At 35.7% G+C, this 19,785-nt stretch overlaps 4 protein-coding genes across 6 annotated transcripts; all 4 read right to left on the bottom strand.

The window, feature by feature from the left end:
• Positions 1-2,781: 2,781 nt before the first annotated feature.
• Positions 2,782-5,594, bottom strand: si:ch211-117l17.5 (regulator of G-protein signaling 21). 2 transcript variants are annotated; one of them, XM_051909532.1, is made up of 5 exons: positions 5,343-5,594; positions 5,155-5,214; positions 4,980-5,044; positions 4,670-4,836; positions 2,782-3,689 (listed from the first exon to the last, which is right to left on the bottom strand). In XM_051909532.1, exons 1-5 carry the CDS (start codon positions 5,417-5,419, stop codon positions 3,501-3,503), a joined length of 558 nt encoding a protein of 185 aa, XP_051765492.1. In that variant the 5' UTR covers positions 5,420-5,594; the 3' UTR covers positions 2,782-3,500. The 2 variants fall into 2 exon arrangements, with proteins under 2 accessions (XP_051765492.1, XP_051765493.1); XM_051909533.1 differs by having other exon boundaries at positions 4,980-5,041.
• A 3,780-nt stretch (positions 5,595-9,374) lies between these two features.
• si:ch211-117l17.6 (regulator of G-protein signaling 21) lies at positions 9,375-12,527 on the bottom strand. Of its 2 annotated transcripts, XM_051909530.1 has the most exons (5): positions 12,333-12,526; positions 12,151-12,237; positions 11,716-11,768; positions 10,119-10,285; positions 9,375-9,863 (listed from the first exon to the last, which is right to left on the bottom strand). In XM_051909530.1, the coding sequence occupies exons 1-5, from the start codon at positions 12,407-12,409 to the stop codon at positions 9,684-9,686; spliced, it is 564 nt and encodes a 187-aa protein (XP_051765490.1). In that variant the 5' UTR covers positions 12,410-12,526; the 3' UTR covers positions 9,375-9,683. The 2 variants fall into 2 exon arrangements, with proteins under 2 accessions (XP_051765490.1, XP_051765491.1); XM_051909531.1 differs by lacking the exon at positions 12,151-12,237 and having other exon boundaries at positions 12,333-12,527.
• A 994-nt stretch (positions 12,528-13,521) lies between these two features.
• LOC127520867 (platelet glycoprotein V) lies at positions 13,522-17,158 on the bottom strand. Its single transcript, XM_051909529.1, has 2 exons — positions 16,931-17,158; positions 13,522-16,588 (listed from the first exon to the last, which is right to left on the bottom strand). The coding sequence occupies exon 2, from the start codon at positions 16,577-16,579 to the stop codon at positions 14,657-14,659; it is 1,923 nt and encodes a 640-aa protein (XP_051765489.1). The 5' UTR covers positions 16,580-16,588; positions 16,931-17,158; the 3' UTR covers positions 13,522-14,656.
• Positions 17,159-17,764: 606 nt separating this feature from the next.
• Positions 17,765-19,740, bottom strand: uts2d (urotensin 2 domain containing). The gene is made up of 5 exons (XM_051910755.1): positions 19,229-19,740; positions 19,010-19,114; positions 18,856-18,893; positions 18,094-18,187; positions 17,765-17,977 (listed from the first exon to the last, which is right to left on the bottom strand). The coding sequence occupies exons 1-5, from the start codon at positions 19,323-19,325 to the stop codon at positions 17,952-17,954; spliced, it is 360 nt and encodes a 119-aa protein (XP_051766715.1). The 5' UTR covers positions 19,326-19,740; the 3' UTR covers positions 17,765-17,951.
• Positions 19,741-19,785: the final 45 nt, after the last annotated feature.

Genomic DNA, 19,785 nt, shown 5'->3' with positions numbered 1-19,785 from the left:
GTGACGTGAAATAGAACACAGATGAAAGACAAATAGTTCTCAGTCTGAACCTTTAGATTATGCAATATGCATGTGTCATTGTCACGATGCACGTTATAATTCACCTGATCCAATCCCCTTTGAACATGAAATACTGGTTTTCAGCCTTGGTGCTGGAAAGAGAACACATCCCTGAATAGCACAAATAGAGCGGCTTGTTCCTGTCACCAGTGTGGCATCAGAACTATGCATGTTTCCATTCATTTAGTCAATGAGATGCAAATATAGATTTGTCTACGTGATTGGTGTCAAAGCCTTATTTTCAGTGCAGCGCTAAAGAGGATATGGAAAACAGCTTGATTTGCATAGACATGGGGCCATTAAAATTCACTGATGAAGTTAAGGGGTTTCCATGTACTTTACAGTACAAGTACGCTAACAAGTTTTGTGTACCAAGAGATTGCTAAGGTGTTCTGTGTGGTTGCTAGGTCAAATGCAAAGGAGCCCACCTTCAATGATATTTTGGTATCTTCTGCTCTATCTTTCCACATAAAACATCCTCCATGGTTTATACATTAATAATTTGCTTTTTGCAACACAATGAGCTCTTTTGACCACCAGATGAATATCTGCAGCTCATGCAGGTTTTTCAGTAAACCTCAGTTGATCAGAAGATAAGCTTTTTTGGGAAAAAGACACACTAGGAGACCTACCAAATGGGCTCTCTGTAGCTCTGCTCCATATAAAGTCCATTTTTATGAGCCCATCCATATCGTCCAGCTTTGCAGATGTCAGACCCAATGTTTTTAAGAGACTTATCGTCTGTTATGGTGTTCAGACTGTAAATACCAGTGAGCTTCTTAAGTGGTTCGCAGTAAGACTGTTGCCAAGTTTCCGTTCGAATAGACGATAGTCCAAAAGTTTTACGCACGAGGTATTTCCCAGCAATGACACATGGGCTGTACTCATGGGGGACTCCAAAAGTACCTTAACATGAAAACAAGAACACTTCCTTTGTTGAGGGTGCATGTTTTTGACATAAAAGGGGTGTGATGATCTTGAAAAACCTTCATGCATGGTATTTTGTGTGTGTGTGTAGGCCTGTGTGCAAGAACAATACAGGGAGTAAAAGTACAGCTGTTCAGTTTGTCCTAAAACAGATTTTTTAGTCCTGTCTGATTAGCATTACTTGAACAGACTTTCATATTATGTTCTACAACATAAATTAGACACAAAACCACTGTGTGCTTTGTAAACACAAGATGCTAACAGGCTAGCAACTATTTATGAACTGAAAGCAATAGATCAACTACTTTCTAGCATGTCTAATTTGCTAGCTAAAACAATCTCTGCAAGTGTTCTGACCAAGTTTGTAGTGGTTTTTCAGCCCTTGCAACACTCATCTTTGAACAACAGTTTTATGCTAGTTATGAGCTCTGTTCCAGAACCTAGCAAAGTGCCTTTTAAGGTAGCATGCTAAGTGTCCTAAATTCTCATGTGTGATTGATGGGGAACATTATAAGAAACAACACAGGGCTCAACACGCATTTGACATCAGTAGAGTTTGGTGTTTGCGTGTTGCTAATGCTAAAGGGCAGGCAATTCTGAAATAAAGCAATTGCTTCTTGGACATGGCGAATTAGCATTCCAGATTGACTGTAAATTGACGTCATGAGTGAACGGCTCTATATTTAAAGCTTTTAAATTTCATTACCAACTAAATTGGGCATAGCTTTCTGAGCGAGAAACCATGAAACGAATGGCTAAAGACTTCAGTCCCTAAACGGAGACAGTTTTCCGGTCACAGTTCTGCTTTGCCCTTGACCGACACATTCAAGTTTCTCCAGCAGGACAGTCCCTACTATTAGTCTGAAGTGTCTACTAAATGGCAAGTCTCACAGAGGAAGGCTTGCGTCATAAACTATTAGACATGCAATAGCAGAAATGTACGAGTTGCAAGATCTCATGACTTTTCAGTAGCTGCTGCAATGCACACTTCTCTGGCGCTTATGAAGTCTTTCTTTCTTAATTCCCTGTTCTGTGGGAACTGAAACTCATCTGTTCCTGTTTCAAAGGTAATTGTTTCACTAAATAGTCATGGGATCTGTCGGCCAAAGGGTTAGAGAAGAATCATTCCTATAATGTTTTAATTAGGAGCTGTAAAGTTCACATTTAGTGGTGCTTTTGGTGTTTGATACAATATCGGTAATAGATGTACTGTCTTGTTTTTCCAGGAGGACATCTAAACTTCCTTAAAACAAGATAAATTTACTTGAGGGGTAAACTGCATTGGATAATAAGACATTTCACACAATATATTGACGCCATATTGGTAATTTTTTATTTATTGTATCAGGTGATATTGGAAATTTACTTGTTTCTATATAGTTTTTAGATTTAGCAATAACTTAGGGAGAGTGGATAGTTGAAGTTTATGGCAAGATCTAACCCTTTAATGTGTGTTAATTTTTTTTTTTTTTTTTAGAGAAATATATATTTATATATCCGTCAATTATCATTATCAGCTTATTGTGTTGGCCAGAATACTTTATATATATATATATATATATATATATTTTTTTTTTTTTTTTTTTGTAAAGCTGAGGGCCATGTGATTAAAATTACATAAATCACATTTAAAATAACTTGTTTTGAGTTTTTAATTTTATATATATATATATATATAAAATTTTCAGTAATTCACAAAAGAAAAGCAAAGGACTCTGGGTAAACATTATGAAAATATCACTTTAAAACAAATCAAAGACAAAAAAAAAAAAAAGAAAAGAAAAGAAAATGGAGTGAAAAGTTCAACAGTGTCCAATCTTTATTTTATTGTCCTCAAAAATGACAGTGGACAGAACAAAAGTCAACATCCAACCAGTGGCTGTGGCTAATAAATAGTATTTTCATTTAAATTAAACTTTATAACATTACAAGTAATGCCTACAGTTTTTGTGTGTGGCACACATGCTACAAATGTACTTACTGTTTTTATTATTATTATTATTATTATTTTAATTCGACCTCTCTAGTAGGTCATTTCTTTCTTTAATGTTATACATCTGTGTGGCAGTTAGGCACTGATGTTGAAATAGGATATGCCAAGATCCTCTCACAAAAGTGTCCAAACCACCTCAACCAATAGGCTGAGGTAGTTTTTTGTTACTAAAGTCATTGTAGGTCATGGCAAAGCAGTTCTGGAAGTGCCAGGAAAAGACGATAGTGTTGTCCCCACACTGTAGCTTCGGAAACCACCGGAAGGGCTTGAAGGAGCTGCGTCCTTATCTACACAGGAAGCACCTTCAGTTAAGAAGCACTCATGGCACTTCAGTAACATGTCGGACTTGTGTTTCTTGTCATTTGCTTTGATATCATCGGCATGTTCCCAACCATTGCTCCTTTTTGTCTCCTGCTAGTTTCAGAAGTTCCACACGGTGGGGGCGCAAGCTTTGGGGTTCTGGTCCTGCGCACAAACCAGACCGTTCCAGTTTTAGCATTGGTGTGATATATCCATATAGTCATCCTCGAGCATCATCTGCAGCAAGGGACTCGAGGAGGGTCTTGTACATCTCAGATCGTAGAAATCTGGGGTAAGAGTCACGTTCCATCAGACCATAAACGATCTTCTGAGCCTCGTCGAAACACTGTGTCGTCGGACTCCTCACGTTCCTCTTGATTTCCTCCCGTGTTTGATAGTCAATGTTTATCTGCGATGCAAATGAGAGGCATTTACGCTATGCCTACTCTGGAAGCAACCGATTATGAGATGTACTGTCCAAATAATGAGAAATTGCATTGGAAATATGCAAAACTAAGTCGTAAATGCGAGAAATAATGTACCACATTTGGAATAAAACAACATTACCTCATTACAACCATTGAGGCATTCAGAAGCCATAGTTCATGCTGTTTAGGGGCCAGTATCAGATAACATTGTTAATTTCTTTGTTTATTTCACATTCAAAATGTTCAATGTTCCTTTATATAATAGTTTTACATCTGCTGTTGGGATCCTCTGTTGGGGGGTTTTAATATAATATAATATAATATAATATATTATATTATATTATATTATATTATATTATATTATAATATAATATAATATAACATAACATAACATAACATAATATAATATAATATATTTTTCTAATGACATATATATATATATATATATATATATATATTAATATATACATTAAAGATATATATATATATATATATATATATATATATATATAATCGGATTACTAATCATGTTAATTAGTAAATTAAATATTTGAATTAAAATGTTATTAAAATATTCAAATAAATAAGTTAGAAATAAATAGTAAATTAGTATAATAAATATAATTAATAGTTTATATTATTTTTAATAATATTATAATATAATATAATAATTATACTAAATATTTTTTATATATTCTTCAATTATATATATATAATATTATTATTTAAATTATATTATATTATATTATATTATATTATTTTGCTTCTGTGTATACATATGGTTAGATAAATATGTTTTAGCGTAAGTTATTTAAAAATAGAAGATATAAAATTCTTTTGGAGACGTAGAGCAGCTCAATTCAACTGAAAGCATATTGCAACACTACAGGCACTTCTAGACATTATTATATAGAGATTTACTAGCGTATAGTGACAGGGTGTTGTATGGTGTGTCCTCTACCTCTTTCGGAGATTCTGCTTCGACGAATTGCTCGAAGATTTTCCTCGCCTTTGAGCTCATCTTATAGGATGACGTTATCTTCTTGTAGTCCTCACACGTCAACCAGAATTCGATGTTTTCATCGCTGAATTCTGATTTCAGAAAGGTGCGGAATGTGGCCAGGCCATCTGGAGGGAAGCAAATGCGGGTTCGCGTCAAAACAAAAGGCGCGAATGGAAACCAGCACCTCTTTAATTTACTAATGTTTTAGTTTACTCTCGCCTCAGCAAACCAATGCCAAAAATAGCTTTGAAAAAAAGAAAAGACTTACATTTGGAACCGAGAAGCCGCTCCAAAGACTGGGACCATTGTTGGGTGTCTTCTAAACTTAGCCTGCTGAGATCAGACGGGTTTGATTAGTTGACCATAACTGGATTAGGAGCAATAACTCTTGTTTGAACTATTTTGAACCTGGTGTCCTTATATGAGTGTCACTTTTTCCTTACCTCTCCGGAGCAGAGGAACTGGTGAACATACACTTTAGTCGGCACATGAGGTTCTTTCCTCTATGGAGAGAAAGTCAGCTTTGTTGTCGGCATTTCATGCTTCACACATCCAAACCTATGCTAAAGCATGCTGGAACCCATAATAGATTCCCTTGTGTTGATAGTTGAGTAAAAATGCCTGCACTTACAAGGTCTTGTTTCTCCTCAAGTCGTCTTTATCCATGTTGAAATCCGTTGGGAGAGGTTGTGGGATTAGGCCAGGCATGGTAGAGTGAGGGCTTATTGCCCAGGAATCCACAGCACGGTCCTGCTAGTGATCATGCTGCACTTGGTGCTCTACAGGTTTCCCTTCTGCGTATCCGGCTCTGCTTTTTATGCCCTGCGACGGTTGCTAAGGGCTCGTTTCACCAACAGGGACTCGGCGAACCACAGCAAAGAGGAAGCCCCATCAAACCCTCCCCCTTCACCCAGTCAGTTTGTCGTGTGCGAAAAGCATACCCTGTTTCTTCATATTTTTAGACATGTAAATATACATGTACCTTCTGAAATAACAGATAAGCAAATTACTAATTTGCATGTTTTGGCTTTTTCAGTAATCTACGGACGTAACAGGGCCAAATTTTAATGGCAGACAAATGAAAATAAGAGTCAAATGAGATGGTTAGGCTGCTTCGTCTTTCTTTGTTTTGCTTTTTATTAGCCTCGAAGAAGGAATCCTTCTCCAAACATAGATAATGAGTGACTAGCTTCACCTGCACTAAAAGAAAAGTTCAGATTAGAACCAAAAAGTGTTTTACAGCCTGGAGAACTGATGTTGAAATTCTTCAAGATCTTTGGTTCTTTGGAAAACCATCTATGTTCTGGTGCTTTAAAGAACCCTGAAACCAACATGCTGATCTGAAGATGAAACATTAAGAACTTTTAGAAACTCTGAGGAAACACATGGCCAGAAATATTTCTTGTTAAGAAAACTGTTTTTTGTTGAACTAACTAAACAAAATAATGCTTTACTATTACTTTTTAGTTGAAACTATATAGTTTCGACTAAAAAGTAATAGTAAAGCATTATTTTGTTTATTGTGTGTGTATATATATATATATATATATATATATATATATTAGACCTGTGTAGGTCTATGACTGTGACTGTGACTGTGTGTGATCAATACATCCCTAAAAGTATCAGAGATAATTCGGGTTATAAAATGTCATGTGGTACAACTCAACAAAAAAATGTAATGTTATTTATTCATAAAAAGTCATATGGTACAACCAACATGCAGGAATCTGTACGGAAAAAGAAAATGATATTATAAACCACGGCAGACAAAATGTTTTTATGACGTGATTAGTTCTGTTTGTAAAATGTCATGTGGTGCAACTCCACAAAAAAAAACAAAAAAAACATAATATTTATAAATTAACAATTTATGATATTTGTAAAAGAGAAAAAATCTTCTTATGAACAAAAAAAATGCATTTTTTTTCTTAATATATTTTAAAAACTTTTGTTTGACAAATCAAAGTCATATGGTGCAACCAACATGCCAAATATGTCATGATATTTATGAATTAAGTGATGATATTTGTAAGAATAAAATGAACTTGTTCAAAATGAAACCTTTTTTGGAAAATGTTGTGTACACTCACATGTTTTCAAGGGGTGTGGAAAATATGTACTTGACGGTTACACTACATGACATTTTTAGTGATTAAATTGATACTTTTCTTGAAAAAGGTATAAAAGTTTTTCTGTGCCATATGAAACCAACATAAATACAAAAGAGTACATTCATAAAAACTAGATTTTTAAAAGATATCCTTTATCATGGTCACTCATACGTTATGAACCCTTTCAATGGGCCATTTCCATGTGTATTAATCCATAGTAAGTGACTTTTTTTCTCCGTAAGTTTATCCAAAAATGGATATAGTTAGTCAAGTGTTCACATTAGACTCCAGTATGTGTAGACATCCTCAAAGTCACCTGACTGGCGCAATCTATCTCACAGCTCCACACATACTGTAACGCTGTCAGTTTCTCCATTGTGCGCAATTGAGCAATTTTGTGCCCCGGGCAATGTCAGAACATTACTCATTTCCTTTTAGTTGCCATGGTGACTGTGTTTTGGCAGCAAATGATGGTCAGATTGTATGAGAGATTGGTCAGGGTGTCATCCACAGGCTGAAAACTTACAGATTGGTGAAACGGTTTGTCAATAATTGGTGCATCCGCTGGATAGTTTCATGAGGAGAGCTTTCATTTAACATTTACCCATATTAAATAATTTCCCCATGCCAGTGTTACAACATGATTTCACATCGGTCTCATTTCTGAGTGACAACATGCATGTTGCGCTGAGATGAGAAATGAATGTATGAGAAAAATCAAATAACGTATGATTGAATTAGTTGTACACCATATAAACAGCAGCAAATAGTGTCCAAAACAATCAATTACTTGTACTCTCTCAAGCATGTAGAAAAGAAAACGGAAAAATAACTCTTAGCATCATTTTCGTCTGTTTTAGTACCGTTATCTATTCCATATATTTAAAAAAAAAATGATGACCATCATAATTTGTTTATGAAGTGAACTTAGTTTTTAAGTACAGGCAAGCAATATCTCCTACTTTTTTATTATTTTATGTTTTGTCACGTTTGCCAGTAGGAGACGATCTTAAAATGTCAGCCCTGTTACTTTTCTGATTTATATTTTGATTTACATGAATGTGTAAAGTACAATGATTAAGTGAATAAATAAGATATTTTCAACTGTTTCTCCTAGACAGCCGTGAGATTAAATCTAAGATAATGCTTCTCAAATTTTTCTTCTGAGAGTCAATGATTGAACTTACTTTTACATTATATAAAATATATATTATAAAAATAATTATCATTCATTTTTGAACTGTATATCAACAGTTGTTGGATTTCTATTGTCGTTTCGTTCCTCCACAGCCGTTTCTGAGACGGTTGATAAATATAACAGAACTCCATCCTGAGCTTTGAGCAATAATTGAGCAATAACATGTTTTTCTTGTTGTATTTATATCATCAGCATCATATTTTAATGGCCAAGTTAATCAAATAATGTGCATGCATTAATACTTTTATACTAAAAAGCATTTTAATCCAATAAACATGTTTTTTTTTTTTTTTGTTGTTTTTTTTCAGTATGACGGAGACATATATTTCTTAAAACAGTGGTGTCTTTTATGCTTTCCCCAAGAAAGGGCATACACTGAGGATGATCTACCATGCATCACATGGCCGTTGACATTCACTGTTTTGGTGGAATTTGAAGTTAATCAAACATAGTTAGTCTTAGCAGCTCAAAATTGCCTTTTTAAGTCTTGATTCTCAGGATGTAAGTCATTGTCACAGTGGGGTCAAGCAATGACATAGATTATTATTGCACTTTATGGCAATGTCTCTTGCTTAAGGCTCGTCTCTGCATCAGTTCGCTCGGGGTCGGACATGTCACCAAAACACAACTATGGAAAATGTTGGTTTTCTGTTCATAATTAGTCAGAGTCCAGACGGTCTAAATATAGCTAATCTGCTATTTACATTATGATTGTGTGTTCTAATCATAAAGATAGATGAGATATTGAATGCCTAAAAAAATAGTCAAAAAAGTTATATCTCACGTAATATAAAAACTATAAAATGACTAACAGTTGTGTGCACTGAATATTTGATCTCCGTGTCTACAATTTGTTAATAATAGTAATTGTTCTCAAAAATAGAAAAATACATATTAATCCATATATTTGCTAATACATTATAATGGGTAGAAGCATAACCTAGTCAACTAATTTATGTATATGTGTAACTGGTAATGAACCCTGTTACCTTGAAATTGTCACTGTTTTAGTAATTAATTTTTGTATATTTCTTTGTTCCTTAATATTTGAGGAAATAACGACATTAAAATGTATTTCTAATAAGCACCTTGTTATACATTGCTATACATTGATACATTGCTTGTAATGTCGAATTAAACTGTAAAAGTCAACCCTGTTACTCAAGATATTTTCATAATATCATTTTTTATAGGAACGTGTAAGGTATAAAGTGAATGTGTTTGCTGTAACTGGTCCCATGTGGTCTCTCAAATAATTTGAGGTAATAAAAGTTGCGTAATAATTACAAAATAATTAGCAAAATGCTGTTTAAAGTGTTGTGAAAAGAAGAAACCACAAAATACAAACAAGTATTTGGTCTCAACTAACTGTAAAAAACTTTTATAGAAAACACCCATTTCATAAAACAAAACAGCCCATCTGTCAAATAACAGTGGAAACCATGTAATATACCTTCATTCTAGATCATTTCCTGTGTGACATTTTTATTTTTTCTCATTCATCTTATCACTCAAAACCAATGAAGTTGAGCATACCACATACACTTTCTGTTCTCCTCAGTCATTTCCTCTAAACCACGTGCATATGTCCTCTTTCTGTGCGCTGGTTCATTAAGAAACCTTTTTCCAGTGAAATAGTTGTCATTGGTACAGTATAGGTCTACATTGGTTTCCTGGCTGTGTTCCTCAGGTTCTGATAGGCCTCAGATTTGAGGAACCGTGGGCAGGAGTCTTTCTCCATCAGTCTGTATATATGCATCTCGGCTTCATCAAAACAAGTGAGGTCAGGCTTCACCAAGGATATCTTGATCTTCTCACGAGTGTGATGGTCGATGTTGACCTGTGAAAATGTAACATTTAAATCTATGAAAGATAAATTGAAGTATATTTATATAGTGACATTTTAACTAATTTAAATGGTGTTTAAAGCAAACATAGCTGAGGGGGTTTTTGACCCGTTATTAATGCATTTTAAAATTTGTGTCATGTAAATTCATTTGCGACATATATTTTAGAAGAAATCTGGTGCCTTAATAATGTACAGTAATTGTTTGGAAAGGCTATTTTAATGCTTAAAATAAAAGCTCATACTGACCTCTTTTTGAGCCATGGGATGGAGAAACTCTTTGTAGATATCTGCTGCCTTGTTAGAGAGACTGCCAGATGAAGTCATTTGCTTATATTCCCTGCAGGCAAGCCAAAAATCAATGTTCTCCGCACTAAACTCAGACTGGAGAAATGAACGAAAGGCAGCCAGGTAGTCTGTTTGGAGAAGAATGTTCAAAATAATGTGACATAATATACAAAAAGGGGGGTTCACAGTGATGCCATAGAAGAACCATTCTGAAACCTTTCAGTCAACAGTTCTTCAAAGAACCATTTTTTTTTTCTTAGTGTGAAGACCATTTTAATAATATAAGGGTCTGTTCACACTTGGCAGGTTTGGCTGGAATAAAAACAAACTCTGGTGCAAAAAAAAAATTATACATTTAGTCCTGGTTTGCTTCGTGTTCACACTGTCATTTTTAACACAGAACATTATAGACTGATCGTTATAGTTGCGCCGCTTTTACTGCCGTGGATCCACTCCTCGGCTACCAACGAGTCTGTACCTCATCTACTGACCACGATACAACCATTTCTTTTTTCAAGTTGCGTGCGATGGTCGTTTAAAGCAAGTTGTTTAAAAAAAGTTGTGCGAACAAATGATACTGTGGTGGCTGTTACTGACTATTTAAATCTAGCGGGTTTCAAATCTCGTGTTTCAAATCCAATGATGCTGATAGTGACGATTCTCTCTAACCAATCAGTGATCTGCAGTATTAACACGTCACATGTAGTATCGGTTCATTTGAAGTGTGAACGTTGCCATTCGAACCTTGGTGCACACCAAACAAGCAGACTGAGACCGCTGAAAAGGTGGACCAAAGACATCTAAACTAACCAAAAATAGGAAGTGATGTCACAAGTTACGACTTTAAAAAGGACAGTTTGTAACCAGGCCGCTTTGGGCCACCATTCACTTCCATAGTAGGAAAAAAAAAATACTATGGAAGTCAATGGTGGCCCAAAGCGGCCTGGTTACAAACTTTCTTCAAAATATCTTCCTTTGTTTTCAACAGAACAAAGAAATTTATACAGGTTTGGAACAACCTAAGGGTGAGTAAATGATGACAGAATTTTAATTTTTGGGTGAACTATCCCTTTACAGTTCAGTACAGGTGTCGGAACCGCATCTCCTTGCAGCAGATCTTTGTTTGTGTGCAACAGAGGAATTCCTGGCGCTGTTTTGACTCCTTTACATTTTATAAGCTCTTCGCGAGTTCTCAGCTGGTAAAAATGCGCGCATTAAGCGCATTTAGCTCAGAACACAGCATTGTTTGGGGTGTTCTTTCGTCACAAAATATAGGCTACGTAATAAAAGCCGTTATTGTTGTATTTTGTTTCTTTAGGTTCAGTCTTAAAAACTACTGTGAACATTAAGCACAGGGCTAAATGTATCATTTTCCTTTTTGGTCTGGACCAAAAGACCCAAGAGAAGCAAACCACACCCCAAAGAACCTTTTTCCACTATAAAGAACCTGTAATGCAAAGGTTCAATGGATGGTAAAGGGTCTTCATTGAACCATCAATGCCAATAAAGAACCTTTATTTTTAAGAGTGTGTATATAATGAATAGTGGTTGAACTAACCTCTATTTTCTAGCAGATCTGCTAGCTTTGGCCCGTGTGTCAAACGGTCCTGTCTTAAAAAGATGAAGGAATTAGTGCCTAAAATAATTTCCGCCATCCATAGTGAAACACTTTTAAATACTTTTGACAATTTTGAATTTAAATGACCTGTGGTGTGACATGCAATACTATTTTTTACCTATCTTTTTAAAATTATTTTTTTTAAGACTACATGGACATTTGTACTATTTGAACTGTGTTCAAAAAAATAGTACCAAAAAAAAAAAAAAAATGTCACACTGAAAAACCATTTTAAATGATCTATAAAGGCAAAAACACTTTCTCCCATACATTCATGTAAGGTTTTACCTAAAAAAAAATGACTTCTTATGCATCAAGTACCCATAAACTCTATAGGCTACACATACAATAAAAGGCTATGGCTTATAAACTTACTGATAATGAGAGACTTCAGTCTTTTTCTGAATCAAAACACATCTGATATTGTTTTTCTGCTTTTTTCTGCTCAACAGAACGTCCAGTCTATGGGATGAAAAATTACTGTAGTATAGCCTATATCCATGTTCAAGCATATCAGTCGATTAAGAAGTTCATATGTAGGCTATAAAAATATTTACGTTATTGGCTGTTTCTTATTCCGAATGAGATCCTTGAACTCGTAGATCCGAATCTTCGAGAAAAGCAGTTTGGGCATCGTGAGGTGGCGGGAAATATTTATTCAGAATGATCCGCTATGTTTCATGGTTTTGACAGACTTTTCCCATCTATATACGGTCGCCAGGCAGATAGAGTGGGATGTTTTCATACCTGAACATGTTCACACAAATCTCTGGATTCCATTAACCCTACGAATCTTCCGTCTATACATGACTCATAGTTATCACAACATTAGGTCTGTTTTCATGTTTACTTTTGCACTGGAAACGCATTAGGCCCATGTAATAGGCTATTTTCTTGTTTCTATGACAGCATGAGATTTGAAGATTATAATAACAACATTTAGGCCTTGAATGGGGTGTGTGTTAAGGATGTAGTTTCTCTAAAAATTGTTTATTATATTTTTGGGCTTACGTATTTTTTTAACAAGACATTAAAGACGGGAAGTAATTGGAGTTTTGAACGGGATCAGGATGATCGAGCCGGGACTCGAACTCGGGTCGCCCAGGGCGCGACAGATCAGAAGCTGTTGTCCGATTTTAGATGAATGAAGTTACTTCTGACTAAAACTTGACAAATATGTGAACCGGGTCACATCCTGTTAATGTTGTAATAGATATCTTAAGGAGTTGGCGGATAGACCATCACCGCACCTCCAGACAAGCATATAGGCTACCAACAAATACTTTTTCTGAGTTTCAGAGTCACACCATACGTCAATGTTGGGCTCATTGAGGCGTATCGTTAGTCATGTGGGAGTGGTAAGAATCTGACAGTGCTTGGTAGTCTACATGTTTGCCAAGTAAGCTAAACTACAATAGCTACAAAATGCACACTTCACTTTAAGTCACGCTTTTCCCTAGAAAATTAACCTAACGAATAAATAAATAATAAAAATGGTAAGGTTGGCTGTGTGCATATTTACTAATTATTTGCAGTGTGAGTATCTATCCTCATCTAAAATAATTAAAACAGTAGGCCAAATTGTAAAAATAATAATTATGACTAATTAAAATAGCCTAACTAATTTATTTGTTTGAGGAAATAAATAGGCTGGTAGGCTATATTGTAAATATGTTATATTTGCCACATAACTTCTGCTCTATATTGTTTAACCACCAGGTGGCATACATGGCAAAGAAAACACTCTCAAGGTACAGAAACATTTTATTTGGTCTTGCAGATAAAATTTTGCAAACAGCTAGCAAGGGTGTGTCCATATCATTTTTTGGTGAATGTAAAGCATTGGAATGTGGAAACTGCAGAAAGGAAAACTCATGTATTTAAAAAGAAACAAACGATTTGTTGTAAATGGCTGTATAAATGAATTCTTACAAAAATATACATTTATGGTCATGTTTAACTTTTAGTCTGTCATAAAACCAAGTATCATTATATATGGGTGTACATAATTCTGAGACCATATTGAAAACCATGAGATTAATTTTCATTGAAACAAGAAATTAATTCAACTTTTCACATAAATTGTTGTGCTGAACATCATTTGTAATGAAACTTTAATTAGAAAAATGTTTTCCCCATAAATATGTATGGAGTGGAATTAGTATGCATAATAATGTGCAAAGAAAGCACAACATGTTGCTATATAATAACTTTAAAGGAACACTCCACTTTTTTTGAAAATAGGCTCATTTTCCAACTCCCCTAGAGTTAAACAGTTGAGTTTTACCGTTTCCGTCTGGCGGTACCACTTTTAGCATAGGTTAGCATAGTTCATTGAATCTGATTAGACCATTAGAATCTCATTAAAAAATGACCAAAGAGTTTCAATATTTTTCCTATTTAAAACTTGACTCTTCTGTAGTTACATCGTGTACTAAGACCGATGGAAAATTAAAAGTTGCGATTTTCTAGGCCGATATGACTAGGAACTATACTGTCATTCCGGCGTAATGATCAAGGAACTTTGCTCCCATACCATGGCTGCAGCAGGCGCAATGATATTACGTCATATCTAGTTCCTAGTCATATCGGCCTAGAAAATCGTAACTTTTCGTTTTCCGTCAGTCTTAGTACACAATGTAACTACAGAAGAGTCAAGTTTTAAATAGGAAAAATATTGAAACTCTGGGGTTTTTTTAACGAAATGCTAACGGTCTAATCAGATTCAATGAACTATGCTAAGCTATGCTAAAAGTGGTACCGCCAGACCCGGAGATCGGCTGAATGGATTCGAAAACGGTAAAACTCAACTGTTTAACTCTAGGGGAGTTGGAAAATGAGCCTATTTTCAAAAAAAGTGGAGTGTTCCTTTAAGCTTTCTCTAGAGTTTGACTTTGAAGCTTCGTACTCTTCTCACCATTATTCTCTGATTGTCTCCCAAAGTGACTTTCCCTAACACCCACACCACCTTATGAAGTCGATACAAAGCATACATGGTGGCCACAATCAGTACTACACCGATGACCAAGAGAACAATGTACAAAGCCATCATGAAACCACTGTATGGACCAGTCGACGGGACAGTCCACAGGTACACCCAACCACCGTAATGATTGTTGTGAACAATTTCAGGTCCGTTTTCCAAGACAATTGTATTGTAGAACACCAGATCATCGTTGTAGTCATTGCCTTGTCGTATGTATGCATGATCAGCTGTAGGAGAAAATAGAGAGGCAGTTGTTGCAAAAGTGCTTGAAGTTGAAGGTGCAGTTGAAGTTGCTGTAGTTCTTGGTTTTGTGCTTGTAGCCGAAGATGATAGTGGGGTTGACGTTGCAGGAACCTGTGTAGGAATGATGCTTGTAGTCATAAACGTTGTCTGGAAAACACCCCGACCACATTGGAGTTCTTCATAGGTCAATGTTTGCAGCGGATGGTTTTGTAAGTAGTATGGTTCATAGCATGCTACTCCTTTGTCCAAGTCATTGATTACCCTTGGGTTGTCGCGAATCCATTCTGCAATACCCAAAATACTACAATCACACTTCCATTTATTGCCACTAAGAGAGAGCACATTCAGCGCCTTTGTGTGTACAAAAATATCTCCGGGGAGATACCTTAGATGGTTTTGGTTCAGGTCCAGTGTTTCTAGTCTGGAGGTATTGCAAAAGATTGTCGCTGGGAGAGACTCAAGATTGTTACCATTAAGCATTAGAATTTGAAGACTAGTCAATTTCGAGAAGAGCTCCGGATCCAGCGCCCGAAGGTTGTTGTATCTCAGGGACAGTTTCTTCAGGTTGGGCAGGCAACAGAAGAGGTCCATTGGTAGGGAGGTCAAATTGTCGTTAAAGTGTAAATTGAGAAACCTTAGGTTGGTCATGTTAGCAAAAAGGTTCCAAGGGACAGTGACAAGATTAGTTTCGTAAAGGTACAATTCTTGGAGCCTCGGCATGTTGCCCATCAGCTGGTCAGGTAGGGAGATCAAGGGGTTCTTGAAGAGGGTGAGCTTGGTTAGGTTGGGTAAGTAGTAGAAACTTTTGGCTGGAATATACCTGAGTTGGTTGCCTGACATTGAGAGGGTGAGCAGGGATGGCAAGTGCCAGAAAAGACGCGGAGGAACCTCTCGGATCTGGTTCTTCTGTAGCATTAACAACAACAGGTTGCTTAGATGGTCAAAGGAACCACTTTCCAGAGTCTCCAGCTGGTTGAACGAGAGTACCAGAGATTTGAGTTGCCTTAGGTTGTGAAAAAGTGTGTTTGGGAGGCTCCTCAGTTGGTTACTACCTAAGTTTAGGTAATTCAGCTTAGTCAAGTTCTGGAAGACGTCAGCATTCAGCTGGGAAATGCGGTTCTTGCTCAGATCTAGCTCGGTTAGGTTGACCAACCCCTTGAAGAGGTCTGAAGTAATGGAAACTATATTGTTACCATCTAAATGCAGTTGCTCCAAAATGCTCTGCTCACTAAATACATTGGGTGGGATGACCGTGAGTGCGTTTGATGACATTTTGATAGACAGGAGCTGTGGAGCACCATGGAAGGCTTCTGGTTGAATGGTGTCAAGAGTGCTATGCGTGATCATTAATCGTAGCAGAAGAGAGAGCGACTGAAAACTTTGGTCTTTGAGAACCTTTATGTTTGTGTTGTTCAGCAAGAGTAGAAATGTTGTGTTTGGGTCGAGAGGGGGTACGTCGGTGATGCCCCCAATGCATTTTGCGGAACCCCTAACATCACAAACGCATCCGCTGGGACAGCGAGCACTGAGTGTGAGCTGAGGCAGAAGCTGAAGTAGAATAAACGTGAACCACATACTCTCAAACTGGGGAACAAAATAAGTACAGAATCACATATTTGCAAAGCCCATGTCTTAATTAAACAGTTCACCAATTCTTATTTTATGGAAATCAATTGCAGCATATACTTCACTTTCAATTAAAAAGGTTATTCTGATTAAAAAAAAAAAAAAAAAACCTGACCATGCATTAAAGGAATAGTTCACCCAAAAATGAAAATCTTGAAAAACTGTTTCTGTCCATATGGAAGTCAATGGGGTCCAAGAAATTTATACAGGTTTGGAATGACAGGACAGAATTTTAATTTTTGGGTGAACTATTCTGTATGTTACCAAAAGAAATAAATGAATTAGCAATGTTGAACTTACCTCTCGTAAGTATTGAAGACTGTCTGGATAAAATGGATGTGTTCATGCTTTTAATAACCATAATTTGGAAATAGCTCTTCCCTTTCTACTCATATCTTGCTCTGCAGTGCAGCCCACATGGAAGACTGCATCCGTCTTGATGAGTTGTTTTTGTTTATCTGATTTGCCAGTTGAATGCCAGTAAATGGTTTCAGAACTCATATTAATGCACAGTGTATTCATTATGTTTGCCTCTCCTCTCAGTCTTCATCATGTGCACTTGTAGAGGGCTTTCTCTTCCAATTTGTTTCCTAATGTATACGTCTCTCAATATCATGGTCGTTGTGTGTGTGTGTGTGTGTGTGTGTGTTTTACTAAATGTTCAGTAATGCAGTGAAGGACATTAGAAGTGGTCCCTATTGAAAATTAAAACAGTGGCACTTTTTTCTTGTTCTTCTTTTTTTCTCTTTTAAAAAAAAAAAGTATTAAAATAAAATCAAATAATAAAAAAATATATATTTTTACCTTATTCTTGATTGACAGTTTTCAAGATAGTTTAATTTAGAGTTTAGAGTTCCAATTTTTTATGGATATTATTTTATGGCAGTAATCTTCTGTCTTCATAAGTTCAAAAGAGTCCGTAAGAGAAAATATGTCACATTTGGAATGTTCAGCGGTCTTAACACTAGAGGGAGGCAAGAGCTCTTATCATTCAAAGCAGAAGACAATCAGTTCTACATTTATTTGGAAATTATTCCAGTAAAAAATATTCACTCATGCATTTTATTATGAACTCAAGATCCCTAAAGGATGAGATGAGAGAGTAACATCCATAAATTTCACTTGATGCTTTATTGATATTACATTTAAATAAAATACATTTTTGTATTAAGAGTACAGTCATGAGTACATTATTTATTATCATGACACATTATGAATACATATAATTACATATCTAAAAATGTTCTGCTTGTTTGATACATCTTAAGGCATTGGATTATTTTGCAGATTTTCTTGCTCCTGGTTCTCCATTTTAAGATCCTCAAACACAGTATTTCCAGAAACAGGCTTAAAAATAAAATGGAAAAATTAAGTAATACTAATAAGTGCATTTACATTTGCATTCACGCATTTTATCCACGGCATTGAAAATATTTTTTGTTCATAAAAAAAGTAACACTCACCATCATCTCTTTTGCTGGTCATCAATCTCTCTTTTTCTATTGCATTTGAAACCAATTTTCTTTCTAGATTTAGCTCTTCTTGAAGGGCCGCAAGCTGAAACAAGGATTTCTGACGATTAGCTTTCATAATAATATTTGCATTAATATATTTACAGTGCTGGGTAGATGACTTACAAAGTGTATCCATTACAGAATACAAATTACAAAAATTGTAGTTAGTAACTTAATCTATTACATTACACATTTTAGGTAATATAATCTGATTACTTTTTGATTACTTTTAGATTACTTTTGACCTAATTTTGTACTATAGTGATATAACAATACTTATGTTGAAAATTTGTCATCAACAAAATGAAAGGCATTAAACATTATGTCAGGGTTACTCCAAGCACTGTATATTTGTATATTAAAGGGATAGTTCACCCAAAATAGAAAATTCTGTCATAATTTGCTCACCCTCAAGTTGTTCCAAACCTGTATGAATTTCTTATTTTGAAGAATATTTTGAAGAATGTCTGTAACCAATAGGTTGTGGGGCACCATTGATTTCCATAGTATTTTTTTTCTTCATATATATGAGTCAATGGTGTCCCACAACTGTTTGGTTACATACATTCTTCAAAACATCTTCCTTTGTGTTCAGCAGAACAAAGAAATTTATACAGGTTTGGAACAACATTTTTGAGTGAACCGTCCCTTTAATATATTCTTAAAAACAAACTTTTTCTATTAATTGCACATGAGTAAAATTAAACATACCCCCTGCAGCTCTGTGATTTTTCTGGCCAGCTCAAATCCTGCAATTCATCAAGAACATGTAAGTAAGTGCAGGTTTGTATATTATAAGATGCTTAAAATAAATTTTCAATGTGTGTACATTTTCTAGTAATCCTAATAAAATGTGTTCATTTACCTAATACATCCTTCTCTTGGACAGGCATGATGTTTTTCCGTAGTAAAAATGCCAAAATCTGATTCTGGACGTCAGAATCATCTTTTGAATGGAAAACCTGGTTTACTGTAAAAATGGAAATATGCAGTTCAGATCACAATCGGCCAATTAAGAACTATGATCAAGAACATGTGCCATTTCAATCTGTCATTTAGTTTAAAATAATAAAATTGTTCTCACCTGGACTTGCAAGGCTTCTTGTATGAACGTTGAGAGCACCAATCAGAAGTAAAAAAGCAAGTAGTGGAAGAAGACTTCCTGAGGGTTTTCTGTCCATGGCACTGAGTAAAAGCTTCTGGTGCGTATTTGCTCCTATACCTGACCGAATTCTCTACTACTGGAGGCTCATCAGATGGGATACTTTTAATCAGGCGTGAAGACGTGAGAATGTGTCATCGCTGTAAATCAATAGTGTGACGTGTGCGTTCTGTCAGAGGGCTATATCTAAAAGAGGGTCTGTGACAGATGGGACTGATGTTCTGATGTGGTCTCAGGGCCAACGACTAGCAATCAATCACAGGCGGTGTGAGGACAAGAGTAAATCACCAGTACTACTGGGTATCATTCATTTGTGGATGGTAAAATGTTCTTGGCATTCTTCTTTTAATTTAGCTAAAAGTTAGTGCGAGTCAGTGCCTGGAATAACAAAAACAGTATAATGATGGATATAATATGTATGATATAACATGTCATTCTTCAAATTTGGTGGCTTTTCATTCTGATAGAAACCCTAATTG

This window comes from Ctenopharyngodon idella, chromosome 10, assembly GCF_019924925.1.
Source record: "Ctenopharyngodon idella isolate HZGC_01 chromosome 10, HZGC01, whole genome shotgun sequence".
Classification (NCBI taxonomy): domain Eukaryota; kingdom Metazoa; phylum Chordata; class Actinopteri; order Cypriniformes; family Xenocyprididae; genus Ctenopharyngodon; species Ctenopharyngodon idella.
This window is presented reverse-complemented; position numbering and strand designations above follow the sequence as displayed.

What these genes read in the sequence shown, in the direction of transcription:
- si:ch211-117l17.5 (XM_051909532.1), bottom strand. Translation starts at nt 5,419, where the DNA reads ATGCCTGGCCTAATCCCACAACCTCTCCCAACGGATTTCAACATGGAT. An exon ending in AGTTCCTCTGCTCCGGAGAG is followed by an intron (nt 5,045 to 5,154) that starts GTAAGGAAAAAG and finishes GTCTGATCTCAG; the next exon opens with CAGGCTAAGTTTAGAAGACA. An exon ending in GCGGCTTCTCGGTTCCAAAT is followed by an intron (nt 4,837 to 4,979) that starts GTAAGTCTTTTC and finishes GCTTCCCTCCAG; the next exon opens with ATGGCCTGGCCACATTCCGC.
- si:ch211-117l17.6 (XM_051909530.1), bottom strand. Translation starts at nt 12,409, where the DNA reads ATGCCCAAACTGCTTTTCTCGAAGATTCGGATCTACGAGTTCAAGGAT. An exon ending in AGATCTGCTAGAAAATAGAG is followed by an intron (nt 10,286 to 11,715) that starts GTTAGTTCAACC and finishes TTCTCCAAACAG; the next exon opens with ACTACCTGGCTGCCTTTCGT. An exon ending in ATCCCATGGCTCAAAAAGAG is followed by an intron (nt 9,864 to 10,118) that starts GTCAGTATGAGC and finishes ACATTTTCACAG; the next exon opens with GTCAACATCGACCATCACAC.
- uts2d (XM_051910755.1), bottom strand. Translation starts at nt 19,325, where the DNA reads ATGGACAGAAAACCCTCAGGAAGTCTTCTTCCACTACTTGCTTTTTTA. An exon ending in AAGAAGCCTTGCAAGTCCAG is followed by an intron (nt 19,115 to 19,228) that starts GTGAGAACAATT and finishes CCATTTTTACAG; the next exon opens with TAAACCAGGTTTTCCATTCA. An exon ending in AAATCACAGAGCTGCAGGGG is followed by an intron (nt 18,188 to 18,855) that starts GTATGTTTAATT and finishes TCCTTGTTTCAG; the next exon opens with CTTGCGGCCCTTCAAGAAGA.
- LOC127520867 (XM_051909529.1), bottom strand. Translation starts at nt 16,579, where the DNA reads ATGTGGTTCACGTTTATTCTACTTCAGCTTCTGCCTCAGCTCACACTC.